The sequence below is a fragment of the Stegodyphus dumicola genome, chromosome 2 (genome assembly GCF_044657685.1).
Source record: "Stegodyphus dumicola isolate Sdum_Otavi_A_Nest chromosome 2, ASM4465768v1".
Classification (NCBI taxonomy): domain Eukaryota; kingdom Metazoa; phylum Arthropoda; class Arachnida; order Araneae; family Eresidae; genus Stegodyphus; species Stegodyphus dumicola.
In genome coordinates, this window is record NC_140769.1 from 215758401 (window position 1) to 215773270 (window position 14870).

At 31.8% G+C, this 14870-nt stretch overlaps 1 protein-coding gene across 2 annotated transcripts in view; it reads left to right on the forward strand.

Moving 5' to 3' along the window:
• The first annotated feature begins 216 nt into the window (after positions 1 to 216).
• The window catches only part of LOC118203955 (transmembrane protein 237), a 39486-nt gene continuing 24832 nt past the window's right edge, over positions 217 to 14870 (forward strand). For both annotated transcript variants that reach the window (XR_015039780.1, XM_085811744.1), the window contains exons 1-2: positions 217 to 655; positions 3642 to 3954. Coding sequence is in view for 1 of the 2 variants with exons in the window: in XM_085811744.1 (XP_085667870.1) it covers positions 337 to 655; positions 3642 to 3954 (632 nt within the window). In the remaining variant the exon portion in view is untranslated. The remainder of the gene's footprint in view (positions 656 to 3641; positions 3955 to 14870) is intronic.

Consider the following 14870-nt stretch of genomic DNA (forward strand, 5'->3'; position numbering starts at 1 on the left):
TTCGGAAAAATATTTAAGAGAAAGAATTTTTAAAATTTGAAGGAAAGAGAATTTTTTTAACGATTGTATTAGGGAAATAAAAAAGAGTAATAAAAATTCAAATTATATATTTCAAATATTAATAAACATGCTGTCAGCCTGATACAATATTTATTATTTTAATAAAAATATGAGGAAATGTGGCATCAGTTACTCAAATGCGTTTATAAACAAACATTTGACGGATTCGGTCATAATATGTACTGAGATATTTATGTGGTTATAAATTGAATAAGTAAAACAAATAAGAGTAATGCTCAGATTTATAATTTTAAAATAACTTTAAATACTTAATCCATGAATTCATTTAGCGTAGCCAGAAAAAACAGGAGAATGCGACAAATGCAACTCCCTTCTTTATCAAACATACGGACATCAGGTACACCTTTGCCTTTATACACTGTAGATTCGAAAGTGAATTTTTCGGAAGGTTGCGAATCTTCAGATATCTCACTTAATAAAAATGAAAGTCATTTGAACAGTGATTCTGATAGTATAAAACCAAAGGAATTATTTCATGATGAGGGAAACGGTACATATGCTACAACTGGCTGCAGCTTTATTAATTGTGATGTATCTAGTCGTCCGATCGGAAAAGTTTTTGTGGAAGATGAAAGTAAGTAGTAAAAATAATCATTTCTGCTTTTGATCTTTTGTTCTGCGAAATAACCAAAGATTTCTATGATGAATATATATATATGTGTGTAGACCTCGAAAATGATGAATAATAATATTTTTTTATAGAACATTTTGATAAATTAGTGATTTGGCAGTAAGTGATATTACTGTAGCTTTAATATCTGTAGATTGATATTATGAAGCATGTAGCATATGCTACTCTTGGATGCCAAATCTGTGAATGCTGCTCTTAGAAATCAAATTTTTTCTTCCTTTTCGAAAAAAATCTTTAAAAAAAAATGCTAATGGTCTGGAGGTTTGTATATTATATGAAGCTGGGGAACAGCTTTAGTATTGGTCCTTCTGGCGATTTTTTTATTTGGCGACAAACTTCGGTCGCCAAGGTAGACCCGATTTTGAAGATCGGAAAAAAATGGCGGATTGTCAACAAAACCCGATCTAGACTAAATAACAATCCTAAAAAATAAGCTCTTAATCAGAATAAACAATCTTTCTCTAATTTTCAATATTTCTAGTACTGCAATGATAAATTCTTGAAAAACTACTGTAAATGAATTTATGACAATTATTATGTTATGAGTAATGAAATTTACGAAATGTTAATATTTTTAATTACAAAATATAATGTATTAAACATTAATATTTTAAGTAGTTAGTTCATATTTATATTTTATTATATTAGTACTTAGCTAATATTTTAAATTTACAAAAGGTTAATTTTTATGTTTATGAATAATGAAATTTACAAAAGGTTAATAAATGCATTTCAAACTAATATATGTTACTTTAGTTTCTTAGATTCTGTTATTAAAAGAAAATAAAAAAATATTTCAAAGTGAAGAAAATCAAATTCAATTATAATGGGCAAGTTTTGTACCAGTGTTAGAAATATTTTTTATGATTAAATATTGTAAATGGTAAAAATATTAAGAAGTGTGTATTTTTTAATCCCTCAATTTATTACAAGTAATTTATGATTATAATTTAAAAGCTAAAATTAAATTATCATAATGAGTAAATTTTGTACCAATGGTAATAATACAACAATCATTGTAAATGATGATTTCTGTGAAAAATTCGAACAGTCATTGGAATCCACTAGTGGTGCAGTGATAGCCACTGAACAGTGGTAGTTCAGGCTGGCTATATGGGAGTTTTAGTAGTTTTCCGTAGATGTAATGTGAATCTGAGCCAGTTTCTCTTAAAAAGTACTTTATGAAGGCATCCTTCTTCTGCTAGCCAGGATATGTATTTATTTTCTATTCATAATTCTCTCTTATTTTCTTATTTCTTAATTCTAAATCTTACTTCTGAAGAGAAGAAGTATTGCATCTATAGGTCGAAAAATATGGTCAATATGTTTGCAAAATCCTGTCAGTTTTGGAAAGCATTTAAATAAACTAAATAATTTGTATGTGATGCAAACAAAAATGCATTACACTATTTCATGTACTGAATAATTAATCAGGGAACAAAGTATATTGTAACGTTCCTTTATTTTGTAACCAGAGTTATTTTATGCTTGGGATCTTTACTGTCAATTTCCTCCATCCGTTTTCTCACCAGAATCCAAATGAAGTTTTTATTTTGTAAAACAAACCGTGTTTTGCCTTTTGAGGCCACATTAATAGGTTGCTAGATAAGAAAAGATTTGTAGTCTTCAGCCTTGCATTATAATTGCTGATAGTTGAATTCCAGGCCAGTTAAGTTTTTAACCAACTTTGCATTAAATTGATTTGTGCAGCCTTTGGGCTACAAATTTATTTGAACTTAATTGTTATCATAAGTTATCTTGCCACAAGTGGTTGACTGAGTCGTAAGCACAAAGTGTGCCTTTTGTTCTGTACATCTAAACTTTATAATAGAATAAAAGTATATCTTAACTTAATAAGAATATATCTAAACTTTATGATAATAACATTTAAAGACATTGAAATCAGTATCTAAGTGCTTGCCATGTAGTCAAATTTTTATATATAAATTGTACTCTTACTTTTATTATAGAGTTTTTATTACAAAAAATTCAGATTTCTATTAGATAAAATGTTTAAGTAATGTAGAAAATTTGCATAAAATTTAAAATAAAAAGTCGACTGTTGTGTCAACATACTATTAAAAAAAGTAATAATACTCAGTGAAGGTTATTCATATACAGCTGTTAGGTTGTAAGATTTACAAAATTTGAGAACTCTAAATTATAAGTAATATATTCCATAATCTAAGCAACATTATATTTTTTATAGTCAGGCAAATTATGAAAATGTTATAAAAGCAATAATGAAACCTGATTTTGGTCCTGATTTGAACCTATGAATTCATGCAATTACACATCCCTATAGTTCTAATATGAGGTAAATAAGTATTTTTAGACCATGGTAATTTTGATCTCCTTAGCAAAGGAAACACAAAGAGTTTACTTCATGCTACTGAAAATGTGTTTTTTTCCCCCTTGGGGGGGGAGTTTATAATAATATGCAGAGTTGACATATGAAAAAAATGTCAAGACTCATGTGATGTAATATTAAAAGCACCAGTTTTAACTATCAAAAATTCGGCTTTTTAAAAAATATTTTAAATGTTGTGCTTTCCTAACACAAAAGTAACTAAGAAAAACACACAATTTATCCCTCCTGCCATCAAAGCTTTGATACCTATCAAATTCGTTAAAGTTACGTGGACAGAAATGGCGGCATGTCTGAAGCTCATTATTTAGGGTTACCAAGGTTATCATAATTTTTCATTTATCGCTCCAAAATGTCGCCAAACAAATTTCTCGCCAAAAAGGACTAATACTAAAGCTGTGCCGAAGCTGGATACTGGGCGTCCAGAGTTCAAATCTTTCAATGTAACAATGTAATTTCAAATAACACTTAAAGCAAGGTAGAACAGCAAAGTTTAAATGATTTTGATTTTTTTGGGTGTATTGAGTTATATTACTTATCTTGTTTCTTTTCTTTTTCCAGGCGGATTCAAGGAACTTGATATTCAACAGATGTTTCAGCCACATAACAGCAGAAGTCCTCCTCAAACTATATTTAAAAATGAACTTGCCATTGATTTAGCTTATAAAACTGCTAGACATTTTCACAGTGTGAGCAATTTTTCCCATGGTCTCCTCGGTGGCATGTCATTTTTACATGTTTTGCTGCTGTTCCATATTATGTCATCAGAATCATTAAAAGATGACATTATCAAGAATTTTAGTTTTCTGTCACATCCAGTTCATAATGTTTTTAATTTCTTGTGTATTATTTGCATTATCTCAGCATTTGATAGGTAAGCTTGTTTATATTCCATATTTTATATTTTAATTTTGACCCTGTATTTTAGAGTAGGAAATATAATGATATTTATTTCTTAATAATTGGTCTACATTTTTTGTTACTAAACTTTTTTTTAAATATAAGTTTTTTAAATATTTAGGTTCATAGAAATGCAACTAATGCATTCCGAGAGTGGAGAAAACATTATTTATATTCGTTTATTCTTTATATTTATTCATAACATTATTTGTTCTTTATAAAGGTTAAATGTTTTAAGTTAAATTTGAATTTTTAGTTATTTAAAAAAAAATATATACATATTTAGACATCTCTTAAATATCACTACTAATCACTTGTTTTATCATATTTGAGTGTTTGAGAAATCAGTTAGTTCAGTGAACATTATTTATATTTTATTATGAAAATTTTTTTATTTATTCTTTATAAAGGTGGTTAAATGTTTTGGGTAGAGTAGACTTTAAGGTACCCCTTATATTATGGTGAAGTTGTTGTTTTATTTATCGCCAAGTTGTTGTTTCACTTATGGTAGCCTGAGTAGTTGGATGTTATGGAAACCCTATTGTGATGTAATCGGGTGCATGATTCTGGGAAATTTTGAATCATGGGATGTTTTGTAAGCGTTTTTGTGTTGTGTGTTGGTTTGATTCTTTAGACGGTAGAATGGCCGAATGTAGTAAGATTAATTTGAAGTTTCTGTACGATTTAGAGCGAAAGGGAAAAAGGGCTTTAATTGATTGGTGTGTAAATAAAGGTTTACGTAGCAGCCATTATAAGTGTAGGAAGGATATGCGTCTAGTCGAACGTAAAAACCATTTATATGCATTTGAATGGGTTTGTAGGAGGAAAGTTTCAGATGGTCACTATGTGAAGCGTTCGAGCAGAAAGAGTACCTGGTTTAAAAAAGTCATTTGAGTATGATTGCTATTTTGATTTTTACATGGCTCTGGGTGTACGAAGCGAACTTGAAAATCGTGGTAAGTGAATATTTGCTTTTGGTAGTGCTTAAATGTATAACATGTTTTTCCTTTTTTATGTCATTTTATTGTTTGGTTTAAAGTGTATTTTATTGAGATTATATATTTTTTGTTTGCCTATATTGTAGAATTTGGTGCTGCTTTAACTTTTTAAGTGAAAATATATTGATGTGTAAATGGACAAAGTCAAGGGAGTGTGCAATGCAAGTTTGTGCAATACTAAGATTTTTTTTTAAGTGAAAATAGGTCAACATGTACATGGATAAAGTTAAAAGAGTGCGCAATGCCGTTTTTGTGCAATTCCGGGTTTTTTTAAAGTGAAAATAGGTTGACGTGTACATAGATAAAGTCAAAGGAGTGAGCAATGCCATTTTTGTGCAATTCGGGGATTTTTTTTTAAGTGAAAATAAGTCGATGTGTACATGGATACCGAGTTTGTGCAATTGTTTGCCTTGTTATTTTGGCTTTGTCTATCGGCGATTTTTCGCCGCTTCGCAAGCCGAAATAACGAGTCAAAGACGAGCACAAAATCGGAGTAACGAGCACAAAATCGGTATCCATGTACCGCCAAAATCACCAAGGGGTACCCTAAACTATACTTTTACCAATGTTTTAAGTTAAATTTGAATTTTTAATCGTTTAAAAAATATATATATATTGTGGCGTGCGTACGGTTTCGTTATGAATTGAATACACAAGTCTGATGAAAAATTAACAAAATTTATTATTATCACAACAAATAAAACGAAATGCTTAAATTTCCTCAGATATTCATACAGTATTACAATCTCACAATAGTAACTTAATAGTTAACTACTCAAATGTTCAACAGAACCTAATTCAAAATAGTTAGAGAAAGCTAATCCACGAATTCGCTACAGTTAACAAGAGCAGTTTTCTAAACAAACTCTTAAAACAACTAACAACTGAATTGAGAGGTTTTTCCTCCTTTTTATAAGCTTTTTAAATCATGCGCAAGATTATTCTAGCAATTTCTCAAAAAAGAGATATTTATTTATTAAATATCAAATGCATGTGCTCTTGTATTTTTAATTTTCTGGCTTAGCTTTCTTTTAATATTTGGCACATGCTGCACTGTACGGGGAATAAAACAATTTTATTTGTAATTCTACTAACATTAACTATTTAAATACCAAATCTGTAACACTGCCCCCTTCTCAAGGACTGCATGTCTCGGGCAGTACAATCCCTGGACAGGAAGCCAAACTTAAATGCAATAATAAACATTACATTACAATAACAAGCAACATGAACAATAAATGTAATAACTAACTTATACTAAATACACATTTAGAAACAAAAAAAGGACCATGGTCTTACACTATTTACAATTATTTATCCTATGTACTATGGGCATAGTAATGAGCTAACCTGTGGCAATGAACGACTTTAGGTTTAGAGTTCGATGACTTACGGATCCGAACCACGACGTCATTCAGCCTGTTTAGGACTGTGTACGGGCCATCCCAAGGTGACTGCAATTTAGGCCCGAGTCTTTTTCGTCAAATCAGGTTCCACAACCACACCCTGTCTCCCTTGTTGAATGGATGTCCAGCAGCTCTCGTGTCGCATCGGATCTTCACCCTTTCTGTCGCCAAGTTGACTCGCTCTTGCATCACTTCAAACTGGGCTTGGAGATCTTGGATGTCTTCCTCAGGCGATGAAGGCATAACCAGAGGGTGACTAAACAAAGGATCACATGGAAGATGAGGGTCATGACTGATGAGCATGAGATGGAGAACAGCAGTTTCTTTTCAACCCTAGTATGATTTCGGCAGCTTTTCGAGCTTTCAGACAAGGTGTCAGCGTTTCCAGGTAAGGATCCCTTCTGAGGATGGACAGTCATGTCCTCAAATGCTGAAAGCAGTTTGTTGTGTTTTTGAAGTCTAAAGAAAAATTTTATTTCCTTAAAAAGTCCAATTTGAGTATGTACGGATCTGTAATATGCACCACGTATGCCGTGTAATGATAGGTGGCACTTCCAAACGTTATGTTTACGTTTAACTTCCCAGCTATGTTGATTTTATCACCAGATGCAGTCTGAAGAGTAACACAGAAAGCGTCCAAATAAGTTTATCTTTAAACTGTTGAGTTAAATCTTTCCGAATGAGGGTAACATTAGTTCCTGTGTCAATGATCATATTGCAAGGAACTCCATCGATATTCCCATTGATGGACAGTCCATTACTGTTGCCACTCACTGCAGAAATCTTAAGTGCTTTGGAACACGGTTTTTCATTATCTGGCAACCTCCATTCCTCGATATGGTCATTAATTTGTTTCCTGCGTCGTTGCTGGGAAATGATCTTATTTTCCATACCCTGGAGTGTTCTGCAATTCCATACCCTGGAGTGTTCTGCAATACATGTCCTTCAGCCCCACAGTTCCAGCACTTTGGTTTCATGTCACTCCTTTTCTGTTCCATGGCATACAATTGTTTGTTTAACCCGCTTCTCTTATTTTCCATGCTCTGGGGTGTTCTGCAGATCATTTGTATCTGGCCTTCAACACCTCAGTTTCAGCATTTTAGGGTTGGTTTCTTTTTACCAATATTCCATTTCAAAGCATTCACTGGTCTTCTCAAATCATCCGTTTTATTATCCATGCCCTGGAGTGTTCTGCAATGACGTCATATGTGGCCTTCAATACCACATTTCCAACACCTTAGAGCCACTTTATTCTCACTCCTACTCTGTATCAAAGCATTGACTTCTCTGGCTAAATCATCTAAATGAGCCATCAATTGATCCACCGGCCCATGGACTTGCACAGCTCTGACTGGGCAGCAATCTCTACAGGCTGCCTGCTGGGCTGCCTCATATTTCTGTGTTTCAGGATCCTGGATGCCGTCGATAAAGTATTGCAGGGACAGGATTTCCTTTGTTTCTGTAGGGCACTCCGAAAAGCGAGATGGGACAGCCTTTCAACATATTTGGCAAGCTCCTGGAGTATTTCAGTGGGCTTCTGTTAGCAGGATTTTAATTGAAGCCTACTGTAGTCTTTCAAACATTTCTCCCCAAAGCGCAACTCTAATGCGTCAGATAGAGCTTCGAAATCTAGCCTTTTGTGTCTGGGAAGAGTCTGAAGGATATCTGCTGTGTCTGCTCTCAAAGAAGTGGCGAGATAACAGGCCTTACCTTGGGAATCCTATCCACTTGCTTCCACCACTATAGAAAATTATGTCTTATATACTTCCCAGGAGGTCTTTCCATCATATGCGGATAGCTTCAGTGAGGGACAAGCAGGCATGGATAAAAATTTAAAGCCCTCAGAATTGCTTCTTTCCATCGCTAAAGTGTCAACTTCTTTGACAATAGCAAAAGCCCTTTCATCAATTTGTTGTTGGACGGCAGAAACTCTTTCTTCAGTTTGTTGCTCTACTGCAGAAACTCTCTCTCTATTTATTCTTTGACAGAAGAAACTCTTTCTTCAATTTCTCTAACCTTACTTTCAACCGATTCTATTCTACCTTCTATAGCCTCGAATTTGTTTTCTATTATGCAGGTAATTTCTCTTTTCATTTCCTCTTGACCTGCTTTCATCTCGTCTTTAACGGATTCTTGGCCCACTTTCATCTCTACTTCACTAGCATCCATCTTCTCTTTGACTGCTTTCATCTCTATTTTAAATGTAGCAAAAGCTGCTATCAGCTACCTCAACTGCTCCTCCATTGCACTTGTTGTTGGCACTTCTGAATCAATATCCCACTTTTGATGACATTCAATATCCCACTTCTGACACTAAAATCTGTTGCTTGCGTACGGGTTCGTTATGAATTGAATGCACAAGTCTGATGAATAATGAACAAAATTTATTATTATCATGACAAATAAAACAAAATGCTTAAATTTCTTCAGATAATTGTACAGTATTACAATATCTCACAGTAGTTAACTTTTAACTACTTAAACGTTCAACAGAACTTAATTCAAAACAGCTAGAGAAAGCTAATCTGCAAATTTGCTGCAGGCAACAAGAGCAGTTTTCTAAACAAACTTTTAAAACAACAACTAATAATTGAATTGAGAGGTTTTCCTCCTTTTTATAAACTTTTAAAATCATGCGCAAGATTGTTCTAGCAATTTCTCGAAATCAAAAAGAGATATTTATTTATTAAATGTTAAGTGCACATGCTCTTATATTTTTAATTTTCCGGCTTAGCTTTCTTTTAATATTCGACACACACTGCACTGCATAGGGAATAAAACAACTTTATTTATAATTCTACTAACATTAACTATTTAAATACCAAATCCATAGTTAAGACACAATAACATGCCGAACAAATACTAATTCAGAAGCCAAACAACAAGAATATAATGCTGATTTTTGTTGTTTGACTTCTGAATTAGTACCAAATCCATAACAATATATATTTAGACATCTCTTAAATATAAATATCACCACTAATCACTTGTTTTATCATATTTGAGTGTTTGAGAAGTCAGTTAGTTCAGTGATTGATAATAAGTTATAAAAGTAGACGTAGGTTTCTATAAAAGAATATGTTTTTATGGTGTCTATTACTGTTTCAAAATTGAAATATCTTATTCAAAAATTATATAATAGTTGTCATTATTATGTGATTTATTATATAATAGTTGTCATTATTATGTGATTTATCAGCTCTGTGAGTTGTTGAGTAAGTAAGGTACTTCAAGTTCATTTTGAGATCTGTTTCTCGTAAGTAAAGAGATGGTCTGCTTGGGATATTTGTGTTTTTTTATTGTAACATGGATACTAGTAAGTTGCTTTGAGGAAATCTTTGCCCCCCCCCTCGACAAAAAAAGTATTCCTCTTAAAGAATTTATTTCTTGCATGTTCTAAATTATAGCAAAAGCATTAATTAAAATTATTTGTTTTTTGATTAAAATCATTTGTTTAAAACTATAACAAAAGCTTCAATTCAGCTGTTTTGAGTAAATAAAATTTGATTTTTATGTGATACTGTAGACTAAATAAAATTTCAGTACTTTTTCATTAGCCTTACCCTCACCAAAAAGTCACTAACTAGTTGTCAATTTTGGATAGCATTCAAAAACTCATTGGTGACTAATTTTTTGCCAAGCTAATGTTGAAAGACAACAACTGTTTTCAAAATGGTGGCACCCTAAGAATTCCATACAAGCATAATCAATCATTTATCAGTTTGTTACAAAAAATCTTACCAATTTTCATTATATAACAAATTTGAACCAAATAGAGTTTTGGATTGTTATAGATAATGTAAATGAATCCTCTACAGCAGGGGTCTCCAAACTACGGCCCGAAGGCCAAAACTGGCCCGCGAGCAGTAATGATCCATCCCACCAGGGGTTTCTTTAAAATAATTTTATAAAATTTAAAGTAACAAAGAACAAACACATCAACTATTTTATATAGCACTCAACTTAGAAATACGTTGCCCACATTGAATGTCATGCATGTTTTTTATAAAACATAGTATAAACATTATAGAACTGTTTCTAAATTTACAATGAGTGAAATACAGTAACACTCTATATAAAAAATCTCAAGAGGACACATGACTTCCTTCCTTTTAAATTATACACATTTTTTTTCACAATTTATTTAAACTTATTTTCTCAAATTTCATTAGAGATATATTTCTCACTTCACAACGAGGCAAAAATACATAAAAAATAAAAAAAATCTTCAAAAAACAAACAAACAAACAAAACAAGAGTTTAAAATGTAAACCAGTGGAGACGTCTTTTGGGCTTAGTAGCACTTAAACAACTTTTAAATTATTGATAATTCTACAACTATTGCCTGCAGATTTATCAAAGTCATCAAAAACTTAACTGGAATATAAGAACAACATAATGAGTCACCTCTAAAGCAAAAAAATGCACAATTTACAAACATATAAGATTAAAAAAGCTGAGCTCGCCGAGCCGGGTAACAGAGTGGGTAGATAATACAGACATCTGATGCAGCCGATTGCAACCAAAAAGGGAGTTGCACAACTACATGTTATAGCAGTCCCATATACAAAATTTCAATATTTTGAGGCTACCCGCTATTGATTTATGCGAGATACATGCATATGTATGTACTCACGTGAAGGGAAAACAATCTCACCTGGATCCATTTTTGAAAAAAAGAGTCCTTTATTCTGTCCATATTCACAGATGTCATGGGAGGGGGGAGGGGAAAAAAATAAACCACATTCAAATGGATTCTAGAGCAGTCAAAATGGATACTTTCATTGAAATATGATACAGTCAAAAGTCGTTAATTCGGACACCCATAATCCGGAATGATCTATAATCCGGACCTTAAAACTACAAACTTTCTGCGCATGCATCGCAATGACGAGCAAGACCTTTACGGCTGCGAATATGCGTGTGCGCGTGCGCAAAATACGTTTATGAATGCGCGTTTAATGTATAACGGACGGTATAAGCTAAGTTAAAATTATCTAATTCAGTTAATGTTGCAGATTGCGTTGTTCCTTAATCTTTGAATTGGATTCGGCTTATTATTTTTTGCAGATTCTTAGAGCAATTTTATAAAAGTAAGCTTGAACTTTCGATTATGTCAAATAGAATTTCTGATATATATTTACTAATATGTAAAGGATCTACAAAGCGAAAGTATGTTTCGAAGTCCATTAAACAAAAAGTGGAATTGCTGCAAAAAATGGATAAAGGCATATCCTTTGTTTATCTTTAACGCCGCCGCACGCAATGAATTGGAAGTTGATCTGTCAGCACTATCCTTATCTTCAGGGCAGATGTTTTTATTTTATTTGGCTTATAATTCCTTACTAAATGTAGTATTTCATCTTGATGTACTCTGTCTTTGATATGATTTAAATCAAATTCCTCGTCATTATAATTCGCTTCCGATAGCGAAGAAAGTAACAGAGGTTATTGAAAACGAAAAAATTTCGATTGGCAAATTAGTCAGTATTCTTGACACAGCAATTATAGGACTTGAACAGCAGAACTTTGTAACTGAACAAGAAATTATGTTTGTTTATAGAATTAAAGAGAATATATTATCACATAAAAAACGAAGCAACATAACCAACTTACATTGAAAGAAATGTTTAATAAAGTAAACAAATAAATATTAAGCTTTTTTTTTTTTTTGTAAATTTTGATACCCTTTAGATCATAATTGTTCTTTATTTCATAAATTATGGTTTCATATTTTTAATTTTATAATTTCTGCATGCCATCTTACCAGATTTAAACTGATGATCTATAATTCGGAATCGCCGAAGTCCCGACGAGTCCGGATTAACGACTTTTGACTGTATTCGAAAATTTTATGACTACGATATTTCTCTTACTTCGTACAAGGAAGTAAAAAATGATCATTGTACTTTTTACAAAAATAAAGGTTTTGTGTATTATTCCTACTTTGATAGTAGTATTCTAAGTTGGTTCATAGAAATTTTCAGTAGTGATTTTATTTAAATCTTAATTTTTGTTCTCCATATGTTGTATTGATTTTGTTTTCACACAAAACTGCCCAAAATATGAAATAGTACTTATGAGCGAAAGTTTGCACCTGATCAAAATGTGCTGATAAATCGATTCAAAAGCAAAGTACATACTAAGTCAAAGAAATCTCTTAATACTCTGGGACAAGAATAGATTTTTGCAAATGTTCAAAAACAGCTTTAACCCTTTGACGTGCGCGATATTATTTTTATAATTTTTTTAACTAAAAACTGTAGAAATTGAATATTATGATCGTAGAGATAAAGAATATATGAATTTAAAAATATCTACTTACTCTTGCCGATTGGTCTGTGGGTGATGGGCACACTGTGAAACCACCGTGCATCTAGGACTTTGAAACTTACTGAAGTAGTAAGAAAAAAAAAACTTACCTTACTCCGTGCGTGTTTCCAATAAATGATGAAATTTATGAATTTTTTTTAAAAAAAAGTATGTAAGAAAAAAAAAAGTATGCATTATATATAATTTTTGTACATTATTTTACACAGTAAATCGTCAGAAAAAATTTAAAAATAAACATTTATATAAATGTTTATTTTATTAAATATACGAAATTATATAATTTACGAAATATATATTTTACGAATATATATTAATATATTTATATTTAATATATTTTATATATTTTAATATATTTAATATATTAAAATATATATTTAATATATATATATTTAATATATTTTACGAAATTATATAATTTTTTGAAAAATTATATAATTTTTCTGTAGCAGTGAAAATATAAGTACTTACATAATAAGGGTGTTTGGCTAAATGGATAAAAAAACTCAGTAAAATAAGAATAAAAGAAAAAAGACTCTTTATATATATATATAAATTTCAAAGAACTTTTTCCCCCCCTACTGTTTAAAGCATGTTTTGTCTTTTTGGTACATGCATAGACACACATTGCACGTTTTTTCGCACACATATCTTCTGTGAGGTTTCTTCCTTGTGCTACAAAATGTACACTGCCTGGATCTAAATTTCACTGGTATATGTCCAGCGTTATTTAGTTTCTTTTCATCTGATACATGAAATTTGTGGTTTTTTATGTTAATTGGGGGGGGGGCTTGGTCTTTTTAGCTTTGGTACGGATCATTCATTTCCCATTCATACTTATTTTATTCGTATTTTGTTCCAAAATATTCAGAAAATATTTTTAATTGGAACTACTCTGATATGCGCCCTCAAGTCACCAAATTTCTCGCCAAACAAAAACTCCACACTGCCATATTGCTATCTAATTTTTTTTTCTACATTTCAAACTTTAAGCCTAAAATGTCTCCAAAAACACGGTTTTCGCGAATGCAAAAACCACGTTTTGAACACACAATTTAAGCTAAAAATTCGAAACAAAAACAAAAAATTTAGATAGCAAAACCATAAAGTTTCTAACCAAAATTATTTGACAAGAGTCCATGTACACAGCGATATGTTTTAACTTAAAAAAACATCTACAAATGGCACAATCTAGGCAATGAACGAATCCACGAACTACGCACTCCTCACTTTGATACATTAACATAACAACAATAAATTTCAAAGGATACCATGTACACAGCATCCTGTTTAAACTTGAAAAACATCTACGAATTGCACAATTTACACAGCAAACGAATTTAAGAACTACGCACACCTCACTTTAATAAATTAACATAACAACAATAAATTTCAAAGAATACCATGTACACAGCATCCTGTTTGAACTTAAAAAAAATCTACGAATTGCACAATTTAGGCAACAAACGAATCTGCAAATTACGCACACCTCACTTTAATACATTAACATAACAACAATAAATTTCAAAGAATACCATGTATACAGCATTCTGTTTCAACTTTAAAAAACATCTACGAATTGCACAATTTAGACGGTACGCACTAATCAACAAAATAACTAAAATAAATTTCAAACAATTCAAAAAAGGAACAATAACGACAGAAATTCATACTAAAAAAACAATGAATATAACATTCTACAAAATAAGAACAAGAATAAAATAAAATGCACGTACCGTGAATTAATGCTTTTTCGAACAGCAGAAATACCAATTTCATACTGTCTTTAACATGCCGCCACATAATCATTATCGTATTTATATGACAGCCAGACACACTATCCAGAAAATTCATACTATGGTTCACAAATAAATAAAATAACAAATAATCACAAATCCCTACTTCTATCATGCACAGCCACAAAAAATAATCTCCCAGACCCTCTTTCCACACCTCCAAATACCCACTGCCCCTCAACAGGATGGCCACGACAATATTTCCTTTTGCCGAACTTCAATTCAACAACTTCCACCATTTTATCTTTCCCCCCTAGCTTCTCAGACACAGAGCATGACGCAAACCAACGAACTTCACCAAAAGATTTTTCAACGTCAACAGGTTTGCCATACAACACGCAACCGCGCCAAAAACCAGCA